The sequence below is a fragment of the Myotis davidii genome, unplaced genomic scaffold (genome assembly GCF_000327345.1).
Source record: "Myotis davidii unplaced genomic scaffold, ASM32734v1 scaffold545, whole genome shotgun sequence".
NCBI classification, from domain to species: Eukaryota; Metazoa; Chordata; class Mammalia; order Chiroptera; family Vespertilionidae; genus Myotis; species Myotis davidii.
In genome coordinates this window covers 573,097-595,233 of record NW_006296634.1, presented here as the reverse complement: position 1 = coordinate 595,233, position 22,137 = coordinate 573,097, and the positions used below count along the sequence as shown (strand labels likewise).

Here is a 22,137-nt window from a genome sequence, read left to right as displayed (position 1 = left end):
AAGTAGATATCAAATTTCAAATAAAATAAAATATAATAAATTTTCACCCTAATCGGTTTGGCTCAGTGAATAGAGCATCAACCTGCGGACTTAAGGGTCCCAAATTCGATTCCGGTCAAGGGCATGTACCTTGGTTGCAGGCACATCCCCAATAGGGGGTGTGCAGGAGGCAGCTGGTCGATGTTTCTCTCTCATCGATGTTTCTAACTCTCTATCCCTCTCCCTTCCTCTCTGTAAAAAATCAATAAAATATATATATTTTTAAAAAATCTCAGTACAGTGGAAAGCTCTACAATTTAGCCCTTTAACTAGTTTATGGAATAACAACAACAATAATAGCTATAATTTACTGTTTGTTTTGTGCCTGGCACGAAGCTAGCTGCTTTTTGAGGAGTAAATCCTATAAACTTTATAACAATCCCAAGAGGTCAGTGCTGTTATTGTTTCCTTTTTCAGTTGCAAAATCCAAGCCACTAAGAGGTTAAGGGAATTGCGTTTTGCTTAAATGGACCATGCCAGGTATAGCAAGTGTAACCCAAGCCCAGCACCCCTGATGGAGAGGACCTGGCTCCTGCCCGCTCAGCTGAACTCACGGGCAGGCGGGGCTGGGAGACCCTCAGGGGCAGACCAGTGAGTAGATCGTGGCAGTATTTGTGGTCTGCCCCTGTTTTCTGCTGTTCCAGACTTGCCTTGGCTCCTTGAGGGAGTGGCTCCCTCCTCCAGGAAGTATTGACTTTCCTGTGGACCTACGGGAAAGCCTTATCAGCTCGCAGCCAGGAAGCGTGCTGCTACCAGGGCTGCAACCGTTTTGGCTTTGAGAGGCCATTACTGCCCCCCTCCTTTTCCCACTGCTGGGCTCAGTGGCTTTTTCCTCATTCATTCACAGGTGTCTTACAGGTTCAGGCTGGGATCCTGATTGGCAAAAGTGGCACACTCCCTAGTGATGCCTTTTCCCGCCCTCAGCCTTTTAGACTAGAGTTTCTGAATCTGGAGAAGGGAGTAGAACCACCCCTTCCCTTCCCCCCCACATACACACGTGCACACACACAACACACACACACGTGCACACACATTCTTCTAGGGAGTGTACCTGGAGTGTGTGTGGTGATGTGAAGAACTTTTTCCTTGGGGTCCCAGGCATCAGGCCCTTTTCCCAGGGACACACCTGCTTAAAGATCCTAAGTTGGGAACAGCCTAGGAAAGATTCTGATGCATTTTCCTGAAGGAGGGAAAAATCTCAATTAGACTTTTTTTAGTAGAATCTTGGCTCCTTCTGAGCTTTTGCATTTGCCCTTGAAATGAGTTCATTTGGTAACCTAGGAGACCTTGTCAGCTGGAGGATTTTAGGGAGACTGTTCAAGATTATTTGAGTTGTTCTTAGTGGGATAAAAATAGATTTTTGCTTTGGGAGTGTGTGTATAATGGGTAGTTTATAAAGGATCAATATCCTCCCTTCCTTCCCTCTGCCCTCCCATCCCCCCAAATAAGCCCTGTCCATGTACCCTTGGGCAGCTGTGGTAACCATGACCTCCTGAAGGCTCTCAAGGGGCCCCTCTGGAGAAGGTGTCTTTTGTGGCTGCAGGGTCCCCTCTCTCTGACCCAGGCAGGCTCAGGACCCTGAGCTCCCTTTGCTCGCTTGATGTTCCCTAAGACCTCCTCTAGTCAGACCGATCCCTCTGGATAAAGTGATGGTTCAGATACCAGGGACTGCCCTCAGCCATTTCAGGAAGGTTCAGAATGAGCCGAGAGCTCTTGAAGGGTTTCAACTGGCAGAAGTAGGAGTGACTCCCTTCCTTAAGAGCTTAAGGCTGACAGGCTCTTCGTATTTTTAATCAGTAATGCTTTGCTGTTGCTTAAGAAAATAGTCAGCTAAGCCCGTGTCTATAGCCTTTTTACAAGACAGGCCGGAAACAGCTTTTCAAACTGAGGTAAAAGGTGCAAGAGAGATTGTTCATTCCATTGTTCACGCATTCATTCACTCATTGGTTAATTCATTCCTTCTACATGTCCTGTATGGCAGGTCTACTGAGTGTGCCCTGTGCAAGATTAGGGGCTTAGAGTGGAAAGTGACACTGGAGTCCTCAACATTTTTATCCAGGTAGAATAAGGAGCGAAGGGTTCATCTTAGAGGTCAAAAGGAATTCTGAACAGGATCATTCCCTGTTCCAGCAGGGGAGAGGGTGGTGAGGAAGGGGGTTGGTAGAAGGATTCTTGGTGGTCAGCTCCAGCCTGCTATTGGTAGTCGGTAGTTAGGATGGCTGAGTGCTTGTGACATCATTAGGAGGCAGTGCCCCCTGCCTTCCTAGGTTATCGCCCCATAACCTGGCATCCACATGGAGTTGGGCTCAGGCAGTACTTAGGGGAAATAGAGGCCTCTTTTACCCCATTTCCATGTCTCTTGTTCAGTCTTTTAAAAGACTCGATTCATTGTGTAAAGAGAAAAATAGTCTATAGATCTCCTACCACCTTTACATAATACCCATGTTGCTTCCGGGTATCTCAGCACTGAGGGAGTCCTGCCTTCTGTCCTTTAGGTCTCTGTCTTGGAAGTAATAACAGCAGCTAGTGTGTACTGAGTACCTGCTGTCTACTCATCACTGGCCTATTAGCTCATTAAGCCCCTGAAGAACCCAGTGAGGCTGCAGGTACTATTATTTCCCCATTTGACAGGTGAAAACACTGAAGCTGTGAGAGGTGGTCATACCCTCAAGGTGGCATTGAGAGAGGACCCCAGGGTATCCAACGCCAGAGTCACCTCTCCCCATCTATAGTGTTCCTAAGAGACATGGACATGCAAGGCCCAAGATATTGGGGTCTGCTTGTGCTGCTATCCGGGGAGGGGCACTTGACTAACGATGAGAGCAGGGCTGCAAGAGTGTGCCCTAGCTTGTGTCTGCCCGGCTTCCAGTTTGCTGAGAGTCCCTCTGTTCTCCAAACCGGTGGTGCTATAAATAAACCCATCTTGGGCAGCTACACCCAGCTCAGTGGGTGGGGAGCAGTGCGATGCCTTCTGTTATTTCTGACACACCGGAGGCTCCCGAACAGCCGCTCCACCTCCACGGCCAACCCCACGCAGTTTCCCACCATAAGGTTTTCATCATAAGGATTAGCCTGTTTCTTCTATTTCAATGGAAAGATGGTTGGTCAGTCATGATGTTGGAGACTTTTTTCATTTTCTTTTTAAAAATTTTATTGATTTCAGAGAGGAAGGGAGAGGTAGAGAGAGTTAGAAATGTCAATGATGAGAGAGAATCATTGATCGGCTGCCTCCTGCCCACCCCCCACTGGGGATGGAGCCCACAACCTGGGCATGTGCCCTGACCGGGAATAGAACCATGACTCCCTGGTTCATAGGTCAACATTCAACCACTGAGCCACTGAACCACTAAAGTTCATCGAGCTTTAGTGACAGGCTGACTAGACTGGTGTTGACCATGGAAGGGAGTTGCTTCCCTAAACTCTGGCCCTGTCTCCCAGACCAGCAGAGTTCTAGTCAGAGTCCTACAGGGCAGGCACCCCTCTCTCTCTTTCCCCACTGGGGAAGGAAGGCTCTAGCTTCACATTTGCCCAATGGCACTCTCAGTGGGCGAGGTGGTGGCTTTCAGGACCCTTTGTCATTGGCTTTGGGCGGCTGTTGGCTTGTGGAAGTGTTACTGAGGAGCAGGCATCGTTGTAGGTAACTTGGCAGAGCCACCCCTCCCCACCCCATTCCTTCCAAGTCTATAAGGATGACCTTTGTGGCTCTGAAATGGTGGGCAGTGCGCTGTGGGAGTAGAGAGCACGGGAGGGGACAGTCCTTACAAGGGGAGATCTGCCTCAAGTCACCTCCTCTCCATGTTTGTTGAGAGTGGTCACCCTGTCCCATCCCTGACCTTAGAACTCACCTGCGCCAGGCCTCCAAAACTGAGGTGCATTTAGGTGAAAACACAACTATTTTTACTATCACAAAATTAAGCCTGGCAGTGGAGGAAGAAAACAGCCTGGGGTGCTTTGCATAAATATATCTGCTAGAACTGTTAATCAGTAACGAGGGAATCTGGTGCGTGCTGAAGCCAGTTGTGGTCTGTATACCTAAGATAACAACACACTTTGTGTTCAGTAACAATGATATGGCAATATTTGCCTTATCAAACACTCAGTGGGTACTGTTTGAACGAGACTTCTGAGGCCGGCACTCAGTGTGACTCAGACTAACACTGCCGATAACAGGGCAGCCTGTGCCCGTCTGTGCCTGGACACTAATTGGTAGAACCTAACAGCTACCGCCTTGCCTTGGTGATCTCTGCCCATTTGGACAAGTTCCAAAGGGCCAGCTCCCCTCAAAGTAACCTCTCCATTTCCCCGGTAATTCAGTGCCTGCAAACCAGGAAAATAATAGTTTTCCTCATTTCTATTTAGTTCTAAAATCATGGCAGTCGTCTTATATCCAGGAGCCATTCCCTGACACTGGGGACTTGTGGTTTGAGTCTGTTTCTGTTCTACTCTTGCCTTTTCTCTCATTACTGTTTCTGTGATTCCAAGCATCCTTCCTGCTGCTCAGCGGGATATGAAATAACAGCTCGTGCAGTAATTACCGCCACCACCGCCCCTCCTTGGGGCAAGGGGAGTCAGGCCATGATGACTCTATCAGTGAGAAGCCGGGGCTGTGACAGCCAGGTCCAATATCAAATGATTTCCATTTCTGGGTGAGCCACTCACTAGCCATCGTTTCTTTAAATTTTCTTATATTAGCATAAGGGAAGAGAAAGGAGGACAGAGCAGTAATAAAACTGACACTCTTCTTAGCTCTCTGTAAGGATCTTCCCTGATTTTTAATCCAGTTGTGTTTATCATTGGTCCACCCAATGTGAGCTTCCTCAATAGGTCTCTGGCTCTTTTTCTAAATGGTCTGTGAGCTGCCTGAGTTGGGAAAGATGCCTTTTATTCTGAGAATCCCCTGCAGGGTTGGCTGCGTTAGGAAAATGAGAAGTGGTCATGTGAGCAGGGAGAGAGACTGAACTGAGTGTCAGCAGCAGCTTGTTTCTCCTTCAGCACATCCGGCTCGTGAGATGGAGCTGGAGCAGTCTGCCAGAGGCTGCGGCGGGAGGCAGGTGGGCACACAGGCAGGCAGAGTGGACTTTTGGATGACGAGGATGTGCCTGGACCTGGCTGGAGTCCAGGCTGGCCCCAGGGGACTGCAGGGTTGATTCAGGCTCCAAACCGAAGGGATCTGAAACTGCTTCGGAACAGAACGTCCCTGAGCTACTGGCATAGTTTTGCCTGCTTTGAGGCTCTGCTCTGGTGTCTTTCCTCCTTAGGGTGTTGAGGTACCTGAAATCCTCAGGAATAAGCAGAGGAAATAATGTAGGAGGTAAAATATTGAATAAAAGTGATCATTTTAACCTGTTTAATCCTCACCTGAAGGTATTTTCCCATTGATTTTTAGTGAGTGGAAGGGAGGGGGGAAAGAGAGAAGCATTGATGTGAGAGACACATCGATTGGTTGCCTCCAGCATGTGCCCCGACCAGGGCTGGGAAACTAAGATATGTGCCCTTAACCAGAATGGAACCCGGGACCCTTCAGTCCGAGGGCTGATGCTCTCTCTATCCACTGAGCGAAACTGACTAGGGCATATTTTTTTAAATCAGTTCTTAAGTATACAGTTTAGTGGCATTAAGTACCTTCACATTGTTATGCAACTGTCACTTTAATCTTCCCAAATTAAAGCTCCATACCAATTAAAGAATAGCCCCCCCACCCCCCACGCCCTGGCAACCATCCTTTTTATCTATGAATTTGACTGTTCTTGGTACCTTCTATAAGTGGAATCATACAATATGTGTCCTTCTGTATCTATCTTATTTCACTTAGCATAATGTCTCGAAGGTTCACCCATGTTATAGCTTGGGTCAGAGTTATTTCCTTTTTAAGGCTGAATAATATTCCATTGTATGTATAGACCACATTTTGTTTATCCTTTCATCCACCAATGGACACTGGGTTGTTTCCACCTCTTGGCTCTTGTGAATATGCTGCTGTGAACATGGCTATGAACAAATACCTGCTTGAGTCCCTGTTTTCAATTCTTTGGGTAAGAGTTTTAAAACACAAGAGCAAGGTGTCTTTGAAGGTAGTTTCTGATGAATCGCCCTTCTCCACCGAGGGCTGGACTTGCAGACGGAAAGTCAGCTTTACTCACCATCTAATTTTAGACTCCAACATACCCACACTGGTCACTTGAAACATCATATTTCATTTTGATATTTGACCAGCTTTCACAATGTTACGATTCAGTTTTACAAATTACATGCTATTGACAATACTTAGTTGTGATTATAGGGCACCCTTGTCACTCTGAGGTGGACATGGCACTAGACAGTGCACCTTTGTCAGCTGGCTGCTCTAGGGGTTGAAGGCTCTCACTGACTCTGCCCCTCCTGACCCAGTCGGGCTGTTCTTTGGCCTTGTCCCCAGACCAGGGTCTGTCCTGGGACCTGAAACCCTGAGCCCACTGACAACCGAGGCTTAGGCCAGTCGTCTTACACGCGTGCAGCTTTGTGCAGGCACGACAGTGTCCTCTGTGTCTGCTGGTTCTTGTCACCTGTTTTCTTTCATGCAGTTCTTACACAACATTTTTAGCATAATTAGAATTATATGTAATCTTTTTTCTAAAATTCCTTGGCATTCGGAGTTGCCATAAGGTCTGGTTTTCCTTGCATCAGCTTAGAACTAGTCATAGGGCCCTCAGGAAGTGGTGAGGTGTACACACCTGGGGTAATGGGCTTTCGATGGATTCAGCTGTCCTGGCATGGGTCTACCTCTGGAAAAGACCTCCTGAGGCCAGTGCCCCTCTGTATTTGCCAGACCAGTTAGGAAGTGGAGATGGCTGGTTGTGAAAGTCTTACCTTCGTGGGCCCATGGTTATTTTCTGTGTTAATTTCTTACTGGAAGTTCTCCAAACCCACAAATGAGCCAACCCCAACCTCTTCTGCATAGCCAAGGACAGTCGCCAGTGCCCCGGCAGACTTGGAGCCCCTGGGACAATGAGGACCTAGCCCATGGGCATACGGCCTTGTGAGTCCCTGCCCCTGTGGCTACCTGTCCCTGGCTGGAAGGCTTTGGGGGCTGCGTGTTGACTGCCACTGCGTGCTCCTAGTTCCCGTCCACCTCGTGCTGCCCTGTGTGCCTCAGGCCCTGCGGGCAGCTCACAGAGAAGCCTTGTACCCGCACTTGGGAACTCCTAGTCTAGCTAAGGCCGTTGTAAACCCTAGAGATAAGCCAGCCATTTCTGAGACAATCCTATTTTCTTGATCTGTTCAGTGACACAGGAATGAAAACCTCGCTGGCATACAAAGGGAAAGTCTCCTGTCCTTACCCCCAGCGCTGGCCTCGTGCTCCGTACTGTGTCCTGTTCTGTAGCCTGCCCTTTTCATCTGAAGACTTCCCTTGGCCCCGTCTCGGTGCCGCCTTTCTCTTAAGGACTGCTTGATGTCCCTGAGGCTTTTTCAAATGATCGTAATGATAGTGCGATAGCAGCAGCTCAGAGCAGAAAGGTCTTGATGGGCTGGCCTCCATCCGGAAGGCCCCCAAGGAGATGCTGGGAGCCTCTTCTCTCTTCTCAGGCTGACTGTTGCCTTCTCCTACTGCTTGGGCACAGGGCTGCAGAGGCCAGGAGGGGAGAGGATAGGAGTCAAGTGATATCTTGTTGCCAACCCATTTTGATTTCTTTGGAGCTTCACCGCAGACACCACAGTCAACCCTGCTTTTTACAGGTCACGGCACTGAAGCTCAGGGAGGTGACGGGGAGGCCCGAGTTGGGGGCAAGCTGAAGTGGATGAGCCTGAACCCAGCAGGAGGGAAGGGGTGCTGCTGAGTCTGCACTGGGATGAGTGGAGAAGGCTTAGCTGTGGCCACAGTTTTGGTCCCCGGCTGGTTGCCTTTTGGGGGGTTTGTTGTAGATGCTGGAGGATGAAGGGAGGAGTTTGCCAGACAGCAGATCAGATGCTTCTCAGAGGAGCAGAAAGCTCTGTGTCAGGTGGAGAAAAGCCTTTCACACAGTAACCCAACCTCGGTGAGGTCTCTGGCCTGGACCCTGGGAGGGTCCCACGAATGAATCCGGCAGCTGTTCCTGGATCCGACAGGGCGAGGGGGCACTGCTCTGCCCTGGGGCAGGAGCCGTCCCTCTGGCAGGGTGAGAAGGAAGAGGTCGATCAAGGGGTGCACAGCCAGATCCCGGAGGCAGGCTCTTGTCTCTGCTCATGGGTGTCAGTGTCTGTACAGAGAAGCTAAGGAATCACAGATGGTTTGGGCAGGTGCCTGTGAGGCCCACTGTATGGTTTCCTGCTGGGGTGAGTGGCCACCGAGCCTGGAGTACCTGGGCCTTCAGTGGTGGGGCAGGTTACTACTAGGCGGGCCTGGTAGTCAGGATGCAGGTCTGCCTGTGGCGCTTGGTCACAGCCCCTGTGTTGCTGTCCTGTTTGTTCCCATGCTAACTAGGTCCCTCTTCTGTCCCAGGCTCCCTGCCTCCTGCCCTGGGTGCTGCTCTGTTCTGAGCCCTGTATGAATTCCCAGAGTCATACTTCTCAAAGATGTGACCATGTTTCCCCAACCTGAACCTGGGTTCTGATGCCATGTGGTTGGTTGTGGCCAAAGGCAAGGTGAAGGGACTGTGTGTGTGCATGCACGAGCTGGGGTGAGGGCAGGACCTTGCGTTCCTGGCAGTTCCCCGCCAGCATGGGTCTCCTGGAGGGGCGCTGGCCTTGTTATCTCTTCCTGACAGTAAAGGCCCCCTGGTCTCGCAGGCCTTCACTCCCAGAACAGCCTATGGCTCTGCCTTCTCCCCTCGTTTATTTCCGAGGCTTCTCCCCAGAGTCTGGGTGAGCCCTCTTTCTGTCTGCCTGTCTGGATCTGCTACGAGAGGCCCGCTCTTTACTCAGTCAGGGAGGGGTCTGCCTAAAGGGTCATTGTCATTTGAATAAGATTGTCATTTGAATAACAGTACTAACATCAGTGAACATTTATTGACCCCTTTACAAAGTGCTAGGCACTGCTAAGTGTTTTACATGCCTGTCGGGGTCCAGCCCCAGCTGTCCAGGGGTCCCAAAGGTGTGGACGGAGAACACGGAGACAGAACTCTCTAGCTCTCTCTAGTCTCCGTGGATCTCCCTGTGCCTGGCTGAGGCCACAGAGAAAGATCCTGAGGCAAGCTGAGCCTTTATTTTATAGTCAGAGGTAAACAAGGTAGTGGTTACCATAGCTACACTGTTCTTGTGAGTGTCACTTGTTTTTGTTCTTGTTGCACTTCCCTCAGCCCATTCGCTTCCCAGGTAAGATCTAGGGAGCCCTGTAAGGTCAAGCCTAATTATGCTTAAGAGGACTGTGCCCTCTAAGCTGGGACTTGTTTGTGACTTTGCCAACAGGTCAGTCGGAGGTTTAACCCTATAGAGGCTCCCCACACATTCCTGTCTCTTAATTTTCCCAACAACCCTGTGGGGTGTATATTACTAATCTTGCCCCTATTTTACAGCAGAGGAAACTGAGGCAGAGAGGCTGTCACCTGCCAAGGTTACATGGCAAATGAGTAGATGAGTCTATTCAATCCAATTTGATGTCTGATTAAAATCTCTGTTCTGAAATCCTAATTGTGGTTTCTCCCACTGAATTGGAATAGTGCCTGGGAACTGTGGCCTGGATTGATTGTAGTGACAGTATCAGGCAGGGAGGTTCCTTTCCTGCTCCTCTCCAGAATATGATGAGACACACACACACACACACACACACACACACTTCTTGCTGAACCTCTGGTTCCTGGACCAGCTTGGGGGGGCGGGGGGGCGGTGGAGAAGTGGGACAGCCTCTCTGAGAGCACAGCTTGTCATTGTTTACGTTGCAGGGTGGGGCAGTCCTGACCCCCAGAGGGATGTGCGGTGCACACCTTGCCCACTGCAGCCCTCGGCACTGCTGGGGGTCAGGGCAGCTGTGTCCGCTCTGTGAATACAGCCCAAAGTTGGCTCCTGCCTCCTCACTGCAAAACTGTCCTCACCAACTTTCCAGAGACCAGAGTTCTGCAACCACCGACAGCAGGCCGTAGTGCTTGAAGCCCAGAATTTCAGCGCAAAGAATTCACACTTTTCTTCGGATTATTAGTCAGCCACGTACTAGCCTCCACACTGTGCATGTGCCTGGAATTGGATTCCCTGACTCGTGAAAGGAGCTTCCCAGAGAGCACTCAGAAGCCTCCTAAACGGAGCTGAGTCAGGGCTGAGCTGCACTGGCTGAGAAGCAGCCTTCCTTGTAGGTTGATCCAGGTCTTGCAAAACCAGGGAATTTGGCTATGAGAGACCTGAGGACCTAATGGGTAGGGCCAGGTAGGGGTTGCTGATCATAGCTTGGTACAGAGCCATGGGCTCTGACTGCACAGTCTAGATGGCCAAAGCGAAAGTGGGTAGGAAGGAGGAGCCCAGCCATTTTTGAAGGAGTGACATGATGGGAAGTTACATTTAGAACAGTGGGAGTGTACTTACCAGTGTGGCCAGGTCTGCAAGCCTGAGCTCTGTTTAGTAATGTTTACACATATCCTGTTTTTAAAATATAAATACATTGTTGCCCTGGCCAGCGTGGCTCAGTTGTTTGGGTGTCGTCCTGTGCACCAAAAGGTTGCCAGTTCAATTCCTGGTCAGGGCACATGCCCAGACTGCGGGCTCAATCGCTGGTAGAGGGCATGCAGAAGGCAGCCGATCAGTGTTTCACTCTCACATCAATGTTTCTCTCCCTCCCTCTCTCTCTAAAAATATTAAAAATTAAATACATATAGTTAAGAATAAATTAAGCCCTAGCTGGTTGGCTCAGTGGATAGAGTGTCAGCCTGCAGACTGAAGGGTCCCAGGTTCGATTCTGGTCAAGGGCACATGCCAAGGTTGCGTGCTCAATCCCCAGTAGGGAGAATGTAGGAGGCAGCCAGTCAGATTCTCTCTCATCATTGATGTTTTTCTCTCTCCCCTCTCCCTTCCTCTCTGAAATCAATAAAAATATATTTTAAAAAATAACAAATTAAAATGTGTGTACTTACATTAAAAACAAACAAAAACCGACACGAGAATACCACCTTCTAGTTGATTCTGGCCACACCTATGGCCCCCTCATGCAGTTGCCTCCTCTAAGCATTGGGACCACAGAGTGTGCAGGACTTTACAGACTTCAGTCCGATGATGAAAAGAATGATGAAGGCTGACTCTAGGAGCAGTAGGCAGGTACTTGGGCCGAGGAGGCTTTGGCCCATGTCCCAGCAATCCACGGGGGTGTGGAAGGCCCCAAAGGCAGAGTAGAGATGTGGAGGGGATATTTCCAGGACAAAGGAGACAATGAGCCCAATGAGTATGTATTGCCAGTGTCAAGAGAAGGCCCAGGGGTGGCACTGCTTTCAAGGTCAGATGAGTAGGCACTGAACCTCCTGACGTAGGTACCGCTGAGGTGACAGGCTGGCAGAGGTGGATAGCAGCAGTGTGGGGCCTCACTGCCAGGGACCCTGCTGAGGAACGGAGAGGACCAGCGCATGGTGTCCGCCCTCACGGGTGAGCAGAGACAGGAGAGCTGGGGGCTGGAAGACCTTTTGACTCCTCGGGTTTGCAGAGGCAGAGACTGGCGGTCCCTGCTCCCTTGGTGCCCTTTCTGCAGGACGTGGCTTAGGTGGGCCCCTGTTCAAACCCAAAGGGGAGTGAAGAGGCTGGGGTTGGTTTGATAAATTAGGAAATGCCGCCAGCAGTGCTGCTGGAAGGGGGGCATGTAGAAGGGACCCTGGCAGTGTGTTTGGGACCTGGCATGGGGAAAAGGGGGTTTCTGCCTCACGGGGCTCAGCCTTAGGAATTGCATAATGCAGGCCATTCTGGTCTCTGAGCTGGAGGGAGTGCCATTTGATATACCTGCTGCTTCCTAGCATTTGGCCAGGGTTGAAAGTCAGCAAGGCCTGAGGGAGGTGTCAGAATTGCATTGAAAGCACATCTGATAGGTGGAACTTGGGGTCACAGGGGCCAGATCAGGCCATGAGAGGAGCAAGAATAACTGGGAGCACAGGTTAGGTGGAGTTGGGGCCCAGGGCGGTGTCTAGGCAACAGTGATATGGGAAGGCAGGCCAGGAATGAGGCCGGTGCCACCAGGGAGCCCAGGTCAGGCATTGCCAGCTGCCCACAAAGCCCCTGGAGCTGGAACCTGTGGCAGAGGCTAGAAGAGGTCAAAGCATGCTAGAACCAGGCCGGCCCTCCTCCTGCCACAGGACCCCCAGTGACAGGAGAGGAGCAGCTGAGTGTGGCTCTGGAATCAGACAAGCCTGGATTTGAGAAAATTTAAAATGCAAAGTAAAAGCCTCTATACCTTCCCACACCGACCTCTAAGTTTCGTATTCTTTCAGAAACTTGTGTATATGTGTGTTTGTGTTTATATATATCCTTTCATTCTACAAATAAAGCACTGCTCTATGCCTTGCTTTCATCCCTTGCTTAATTTATTAGCAACATGGAAGAACCACTTAGTTGTTCTTCATGGCTGCTTAGTATCCTCGATGTGCGATCAGTCTCCAGGTGACAGAAATGGAAGTTCTTGACAGTTTGGGGTTATTTTGATACAGTACCAATTGCAGCATACACCTATTTTTAAACACCAGAATTATTTTTGTGGAAAAGTTCTAGATACAGTTCTGGGTCAGTGTTGTGTGTACCCCCCAACCCAATTTTCTTTCAGAGGGCTTCTACTAATTCACACTCTTGCAAACAGTGTTGAGTTATAAATGGTGATAGTAACACAGCCTGTTGTGAGGATTAAATGAGATAATGTATAAAGCTTTCGGCCAGTGCCTGCCACATCAGGCTGCAGGCCAGGGCTCACGGCAAACTGGATCACTGGTCAAGTATCCAGAAAGGTGCTGGTCTGGGTTTCAGAGAAGGGAGGTGGCAGGAAACAGTGGTCTAACATTTGCTGAGCCGATGTCACCTTTATTTACACATTGAAGAAATGGCGTGCCAGACACTGGCATGGGACTGGACCAGTGAACCAGGTAGGCGTGGCTCCCCCCTGGTGGAGCAGCAATCTGGAGAGGGAGGGAGACAGCCAACATGTCTCCACACATTGCGTGCTAAGTGCTAGCAGCACAGGATGCTGCTGCTCATATTGCCCCCTGACTGGGTCTCTCTCTCCCCTGCCCTTCCCTGTCCCTCCCCTGCCCCCACCCTGCCCCCAGTGTACGTGATGCAACAGGAAAGGAAGAAGGACGACGACATCGGGTGTCAGGCGGCCTTGGCTGCCTGCTGGGCCGCCCTCTGCTGCTGCTGCCTCCTGGACAACTTGGACTGAGCAGCCTCGACCCAAGTGCTCCCTCCAGGCGTGCTGCCTTCTGTAACTGGAATAAACAACTAGTGCCGCACAATGTCCATTTTTTCTTTCTTTGACAAATACCTAATTTGCAGATTTTAAATTTTAGCACCTGCGATGGTTGTGAAATGGTATCTCACTATTCCAGTTTACCTACCTTCCCTCGTTTTTAGTGACCTTGAATATATTGGTGATTTACAAATGTTTTGAATTGCCTTTGTATCTTCTTAGCCCCCCCCGCTTTTTTCTATTTGTTTGTCTTTTCTTACTGATTTGTAGGGAGTTTTTAAATATTCCACATACTAGCATGTTACTGTTACAGGTTTGCAAATATCTTCTGTCTCTCAATCTTTCTTACGGTGTATTTTCTAGTATGAAAGTTTTTAAATGTCATATTTATCATCTTTCCCTCATGCTTTATGTGCTTTAGTCTTTGAAAACTAACTTTCTATTCTAAGAACATAAAGATAAGCCTATATTTTCTTCTAAAATTTTTCACATAGAATCTTTAGTCCACCTAAATTTATTTTTGATCATGGTATAGGATAAAGTTCTGGCTTTCTTTTTCCATTTTGATAGTTCCAACACCACGTATTGATTAGGTCATCCTTTACCCATTGATTTGAAAAGAGATTTGTCATATACCACGTTTCCAATAAACAATTGGGCTAGAATCAGAAGTCTGGTATGTTAAACTTCCCAGCCCTGGCACATGCCCATTTTTCTTCCTCAGAATTTTCTTGGCTATTCTTGGTCTTTCACTCTTTAATCTGGATTTTAGGATGAGTGTGTGTCAGTTTCTGTGGAAAACCACCACGTTTGGCTTTAACTGGGATGACGTGATTTTAGAAAAGAATTCTCAACTTGTCACTATTTTTGCTATTATTGTCTTCCTATCATGAACATGTTATCTCTCCACTTTGGTCTTGTAAATCCTTCAATAAAGTTAGATAATTTTCTTCATATAGCTTTTGCATATTCTTTGTTGGTTTTAAAATTGGAGTTCTCTTTAAGTACATTATAGTTTTAATGCTACTGTGAATGAATTGCTTTTTAAAAAATACTACATTTTAGGTAAAAATTTCTTCACTCCAGTGGGATCACAGATTAGAAGATTGTAACCCAATTTTATCACCTTGGGGCACTTTAAATTGGGAAGAGCAGTTCATTGACCTGCCCTTTGCATACTCCCAGGGAAGCACCCACAGTCTACAAGGACCCACATTCACTCTGTAAATGCTGAACAGCTCCAGTGTATTAGGTGATAGACCATATAGAACAGACTCCATCCTTGCCCTCATGGTGCTAACTGTAAGGAGGGAACTAGACATTAAATAAATCCCATAGGTAATAACTGACCATCTATTTTCCTATGAAAAGAAGATATGTATTGCTATGAAAACATAAAAGGGGGACCAACTTGCACAGTCTAGGAGGGAATGAAAGATGAGTAAGTGTCCTTAGGCAAAATGGTTGTAGGATGAACAGGTGCAAAGGCCCAATGGCAAGAGAGATCATGACTCATTTGAGAAACTAGAATCGACATGACAGAGAGCAATTGGATGTTGGGAAACAGATGAGAAAGAGGCAGGAGCAAGATAAGGGGCTCAGAGCCCCAGTTAGGGATTTTCATTTTTGTCATGTGAATGGAGGTGGGAAGCCATTGGAGGATTTCAAGCAAAGGGATGACATGATCAAATTTGCATTTTGAGAGGTCCCTTTGGCTTCCATGTAGAGAATGATGGAGAGACATGAATGCATTTGAAATATTGGGAAGTAAAATCAACAGGACTTGGTAATGGATTAGATACAGAAATTGAAGAAGGGAGAGGTCAGGGATGATTTCTGGGCTTTTGACGAAGTAGACGCCTAGTGGTGATGTTTGTGGAGGCTGGGAACAAAGGAAAGGAACATGTTTGGTTTGGAGGAAGAGAAAACCAAGTTGAGCTCTGAACATATTAGACTGAAGTATGATGGTGTAGATGTCATGTAATCGTGGAGCTTAGAGAAGAGGTAGGGCTGGAGATATGGGGAAGGCATTGGTCTATAGGTGGTAATTGGAACTGTGGGAGTGAATGAGATCAAGTTGGGTAGAAATATGGAGGGAAAGGAAAAGGTGGCATGTAGGGCTGAGCTTTGAGGAAAACTGAGTGGACCTGTAGATGATGAACCTAACCTACAAAGTCAGAGATCATAAACCCTGGAGAACGGGGTGTCCTGGAAATGGAGAGAAGAATTTAAGCAGGGAGTAATCAGATATTGCTAGGAGGTCAGGTAACATAAGAACTCAGAAATGTCTATTGGACTTAACCACACTATTATCAATGAGGTGTGTGTGTGTGCGGGGGGAGGGTAGGGAGGACTTCTCTCCAGTTCCTGTTCTGTGAAGGACACCAACAGAGGAAGAAAGGACTGCTAGGACCAGAGATAGGGGTCCTCAGGTCTGGAGGGAAGAAGACATTTGTGTAGGCATGAAAGAGACAAGCTCAGAGGTACAAAGAATCAGCTGGGCATGAAGGCATAGAACCCTTGTTAAACTGGAGAGAAGCATGCAGCAACACATCAAGTTCCAGAAAGGCCAGACACCAAGTAAGGGAGTCAGGCTAATTCACTCAGCTTTGAATATAGACAGAGAAGGTACTGTTCCTTAAGCAGAATGTGTCCCCGGAGGTAGTTGGTTGGTGAAGGATCCATCATGTAGGTCACCAAGCATGTGACTAACCACGTGGCATCACCGGGCCTCCTCTCCTGCTCTCTCTGGCCCTGTGGTTACACTGAGTCTGCCTGGATGATCTAGCACAAGATCCTTGTGTTAAGGTCAGCTGGTGAGCAGCCTTAACTCTATCTGCTACCTCAGTACCCCTTTGTCATGTACTGTCATGCATTCCCAGGTTCTGGGGGTTAGAATGGGGACACCACCTGGGTGGTGAGGACTCATACTTACCGCCAGGGGATTTCAGGTGGACAGGAGCCAGGTAGAGAAGCCAGAGAGGGAGGGCTTTTCAGAGAAGTTCGAGTGGTCTGGTTTGGTTGGAGCTTAGAATTTATGAAGTATTGGGTGACAGATAGAACAGCAGCCTGAGGTCACATCATTGTCAACTTTTTTCATTTTAGCCACTCTCTTAGCCAGGGGTCCTCAAACTTTTTGAACAGGGGGCCAGTTCACTGTCCCTCAGACCGTTGGAGGGCCGGACTATAGTTTAAAAAAAAACTATGAACAAATTCCTATGCACACTGCACATATCTTATTTTGAAGTAAAAAAACAGGAACAAATACAGTATTTGTATTTGCATGTGGCCTGCGGGCTGTAGTTTGAGGACCCCTGGTATAGATCCTTCATGACTGCCATTTTCAGATTTTTCTAATGTTTTCAAAAGAAACTTCACATACAACTCCAGTATGAGAAAGATACTTTGGAATTGCAGTTGAGACGAGACACCACCCCCTACCTTTTTATTGAACCCCTGGGGACCTGAGAAATAGTGCAATTGGAAGCCTTTGGTCTTTCCAGATTTTCCAGTGCATTTGGCCAACCCCAGGGAGGGTCGGGCTGGATGAGGTTTGCCCTGGAATGTCCTTCTGGGATACTGCCTCACAAGCAAAATCAGTGTGTAACTGCTGGTGTGTATTCTGTTAAGATGTGGAAGGTGCTTTTTTTTTTTTAATATATTTTTATTGATTTTTTACAGAGAGGAAGGGAGAGGGATAGAGAGTTAGAAACATCGATGAGAAACATCGATCAGCTGCCTCCTGCACATCTCCCACTGGGGATGTGCCTGCAACCCAGGTACATGCCCTTGACCGGAATCGAACCTGGGACCTTTCAGTCCGCAGGCCGACGCTCTATCCACTGAGCCAAACCGGTTTTGGCTGTGGAAGGTACTTTATCGCTGGGTTATTTCCACTTTTTGGTGATTATAAATTTATGTGCAGGTTTTCCTGTGAAACTAATTTTCATCTTTAAGGGGAGTGGAATACCCAAGAGTGGAATATCTGAATATGATTAAGTATGTGTTTAAGAAATTGCTACTGATTTCCAGAGTGGCTGTACCATTTGTATTCCCAAAGGTAAAGAATGACTTCTAGTTGCTCTATATCCTCACCAGTACTTGGTATTATATTTTTTCAATTAGTCATTCTCATAGGTGTAATAGTGGTATCTCATTGTGGTTTTAATTTGCATTTTTTAAGTGCCTAATGCTGTCATGTATGTATTTGCCCTCCTTATATCTACTCTTTGGTGTCTGTTCAAGTCTTTATTAATTTCAGAGAGAGGAAGGGAGAGGGATAGAAGGATAGAAACAATGATGAGAGAGAAACATTGATCGACTACCTCCTACACATCCCACACTGGGGATCAAGCCTGCAACCCGGGCATGTGCCCTGACCAGGAATCGGACCGTGACCTCCTGGTTCATAGATCGAGCTCAACCACTGAGCCACACCAGCCAAGGCTGTTTAAGTCTTTTGCCCATTTTTAAATGGAGTTGTTCTCTTACTGTGGACTTTTGAGTCTTTAATATTAATTCTAAATATTAAGTCCTTTGTTGCAGACTATCCCCTTAACAGTGTCTTCCACAAAACCAAAGTTTTCAATTTTGATTTTTTTTTTCTTTTTCTTTTCTAGATCATGCTTTTATGTCAGGTCTGAAAACTCTTTGCCTAACACCAGGTCATTAAGATTCTCTTCTGTGTGTTTTTTGTTTTTTTAAGTTTTACATTTAAATCTATGATCCACTTTGGTTTAATTTTTATATAAAATGTGAGGTTTTTTTAGTTTTTTGTATGCCAATTTTTTCAACATTTGTTTGAAAAAACTACCCTTTCTCCATTGAATTGCTTTTGCATATTTGTCAAACATCAGCTGACCATGTTGCTGTGGGTCTATTGTCCTCTCTGTTCCATTTCTTTGATCTGTGTCTCTCCCCCTTTGCCAATACCAAACTGTCTTGACTACTGTAGTTTATATTAAATCTTCTTAAAGTAAGGTGGTAGGTTTCCTCCAACTTTATTCTTTTTCAAAATTGTTTGTTGTTCTACTTCTCTTGCCTTTCCATACACTTTAGAATCAGTTTAGCCACACAAAAAATATTGCTGGGATTTTTATTAGAATTGGATTAAATCTACATATCATTATGGTGTCTGAGGGGTATTTCAGTGGGATTGCTTGTTCACACTTATGTGCCACAGCCTTTAATGATGCAAGTCAGCCTGCTCCTTCCTTCCTTTGCTGTGTTGTAGTTATTCGAGTTAAACCCCAGCTTATGACTGGTTACTTTGGTGTCTTTTGAAGTCTGGCAGTAAGAGATGTGGCCTATATCACTGTGGTACGAACAGCCATGAAAAGATGACTAGCATGATGAGCGGCTTGTGGCCTGGCCATGCTCTGGGTCATAAGCCACCATCATTCACAGCCTTAGTTTCCATGAGTCTCAACTAATGAACAGTTTGTGAGCAGGATCATGATGGTTGCCAGCCCTTAGAGCAGCGGTTCTCAACCTGTGGGTAGCGACCCCTGTGGGGGTCAAACGACCCTTTCATAGGGGTCGCCTAAGACCATCGGAAAACACATATATAATTACATACTGTTTTTGTGATTAATCACTATGCTTTAATTATGTTCAAATTGTAACAATGAAAATACATCCTGCATATCAGATATTTACATGACGATTCATAACAGTTGCAAAATTACAGTTATGAAGTAGCAACGAAAATAATTTTATGGTTGGGGGTCACCACAACATGAGGAGCTGTATTAAAGGGTCGCAGCATTAGCAAGGTTGAGAACCACTGCCTTAGAGGATTCGCTCTGCTTCGAGGTCTTTACTCTCCTGCCATAGGGTCATAGAATTGTTGTATTCTGGGCATAATCAGATTTTTTCCCTCTGGATTTTCCCTAATTTCTTCTGCCTGGCATGGCAGCCTCACTCATTTCTCCAAAACCTGCGTTAGAAATATATTCATGATACAATGAATTGCTTCCTCCCTTCTGCTGTGGTAATGTCCTCCATGACATCGGGGCTTCTCATACTTGTTGACCCCTCTCCCCTTTGGTCTGTATAGTGACATCTTCCCCAGCTCACAGCCATGGCTTCTCTTGTCTGAGGCGAAGTGGGGTGCCTAGGAATCACCTGTTGCTTGTGCCTCATCCTGTGTACTCCTGCCCAGTATTGCCCTACCATCCCCTCTGTCTCTTGGCTGACTTCAGAATAAAAGAAAAGCTGCTTTCTACTCTCCAAACTAAATAAGAACAGGGGTCCTTCTAAGGTGTCTCTTCCCCTCTGGGTATGAGATTATCCACCAGAATAACCTTCTTATGCAACGAAGTGGGTCTATCACCCTAGGAAACTACTCGAGGTTGCCTTTTGGTGGCTGCTTCTCTCCCGGCATGAGATTCTGTGGACGTGCGCGACCCTGCACTCTCTGGGCCTGGGGGTTGCTGCCAGGCCAGCAATCATGAATGTAGATGCTGCACAGGAACACCTGGCATCTCAGTTCTTTAGTTTTATGGACATTAACAATGAAATGTGTATCAAATTATGAATATAACATTTGAAATGGACTCTATGATCTCACTAAGAATCCCCATGATGAAACTTTCCCGTTTGTTAACTGATTTTTTTTTGTCTTAATACTTTAGTCCTCATGTCCCATGTTATATAAGGCAGAAGCCTCCACGACTATCTGTCCTTCCTATAGAGGAGGGAGCAGAGGCTCCAAGAAGTCAAACGCCTTACCCAAGGTCACCTAGCAATGAAGAACAGGGCCAGGACCTCAGCTTGGGTCTGTCCAACTCCCCAGTTGGTAGCAAGGATGTGGACACTGGTTTGACCTCCTCTTTTGTTGGTGTGTGTGTGTGTGTGTTGGGGGTGGGGGGTATTTTCTCTGTTATTTAAGTGGGGTGAGTTCCACTTTTCCACTTGTAGACTGGCATGGTCTTTATTGGAAAATACCTTTGGTCGGCTTCCAGCATGCATCAGTCTCATATGAGGAAAGTGGTCTGTGCTTTGTGTTCTCGCACACACGCCCTGCTCAGGCTCCTCAGCAACCTTCTCTTCAGCATCTCCATTTGGGGGGTGAAAGAGTGGGGGGAGGAGGATGGTGCTTTCACTTTAATATTCTGTGACCATGGACAGAAAATGCTGTCAGCTCCTTTACCCCTTTCTGCATTTTATTTTCCTAGACCAAAAAACAGACTGGAGAGAAAGCTACCTCTTAAAAGAACTCTCGTCCCCCCAAAATTCAGTCTCTTTCCTGATGGAATTTTTGAGATTCAGTTGTGAGCTGATCACACAGGATTGGCTTTTTGTTTGTTTGTTTGAATCCTCACCCGAGGATATTTTTCCATTGATTTTTAGGGAGAGTAGAAGAGAGAGGGAAAGACAGAAACATACATCGATGTGAGAGAAACACATACATTGGTTGCCTCCCGCACGAGCCCCGACAAGGACATGGGCCAGGGAGGAGTCTGCAGCCAAGGTATGTGACCTTGACCGGAGTTGAACCCAGTACCCTTTGGCCTGCAGGCTGACGCTCTTTCCACTAAGCCAAACCTGCTTAGGGCTGGTTTGGGGGTTTTGGTTTTTTTCTTAAGGCATAAGGAGAAACACTTTACTCTTCAGTTTTTAGTCTTTTAAGTATGTACATCCCTTCTAACTTGACCATTCTCTTTCCTATTATGTTTCATAGCCTGTACTTCCTGTGGACCTTAGTGTTTACATTGTCTTAATGATAATCACAGACTCATTACATCTCAGCAAATGCTCACATACTGTGTGAGGGGAAAGTTTCCTTAGGCCCTTCATCTAAATGGGATGTTCCTAAATATTTCACTCTTGCTAGTCTCTGAGTGGTGTCTCAACAGCTGAAGTTGTGTGTTCTGCCTCCCAGTACACACAGCCTCTCCCCCGGGGGGATGGGGGAGTGTCTTCTTTCCCTTTTCCCTGGGAGCAGCTGTGAACACGGCCTGCCAGGTCCTCCGCTCTGCCATCCTGTGGTGACCTGTGGCCACACATGCAAATGCTAATGTGAGTAAGGATTGGCGGCAGGCCCTCACACACAACCCGGAATAAGAAAACCCAAGTTTTTGGTGGTTTCTTCTGTAGGGCGTCATCACACGGTGGCTCCTATTTATGATGTCCTCCCTCCTTCACTTTATGGCAGGCCCTGGGCCAAGCACTTTACATTGTCTTGTTTTTGTCATAAAACATAGGCTTAGGCACTACTTCTCCCATTTTACAAGTGAGAAGATGGTGGCACCGGGAGGATGTGGCTTGTTCAGGGTCACACAGCCTATCAGTGGCAGCATCAGGATTGGAAGTTGGGCAGAGCCACGTACACAGATACTGTCCTTAAACAATGAAGCCACTCCAGGGGTGGGCGGCCAGGGAAACTCTGGAGCAGATCTCTTTAGGGGGATCACCCAGCCCCAGGAGTGCCTTGTTCTGGGCCAGCACACCCACTAGTCTGCCTAGAGATTGCCGAGTGGCTACAGGAAGGACCCTGAAATTCACTCCATCTCCCATGTTCTGAGGCAATGGGCCCTGACTCTCTTGGGGACATACTCCGGAGGCCTGGGGAAGGCCCCAAGCTTAGCAGGCAAAGGCTGCTGCTGCAAAACCAGGGCTGTGCCAGCCCCTTACCCCACCTCCATGTGGAAGAGGAGGAAAGTGGAAGATATTCCTAACCTCTCCCGCTCTTAACCTCCAGTAAAAATGACACACCTTCATTGCCTCTGCTATTCCTAGCCACTCTTCCTCAGCACTCCCCGTCCCGTCCCCCCCCCCCCCACCCC

General features: G+C 47.5%; 1 protein-coding gene across 2 annotated transcripts in view; it reads left to right on the top strand.

Annotated features, from left to right (window-relative positions):
• The window catches only part of CYSTM1 (cysteine rich transmembrane module containing 1), a 36,719-nt gene that overhangs the window by 9,594 nt on the left and 4,988 nt on the right, over positions 1 to 22,137 (top strand). Inside the window, exon 3 of one of the 2 annotated variants that reach the window (XM_015569620.1) lies at positions 13,209 to 13,394. The exons of the other annotated variant lie outside the window; for it this stretch is intronic. Coding sequence (XP_015425106.1) covers positions 13,209 to 13,321 — 113 coding nt within the window. The 3' untranslated portion in view covers positions 13,322 to 13,394. Of the gene's footprint in view, positions 1 to 13,208; positions 13,395 to 22,137 lie in introns of those variants that run through there. 2 annotated transcript variants of the gene reach the window in all.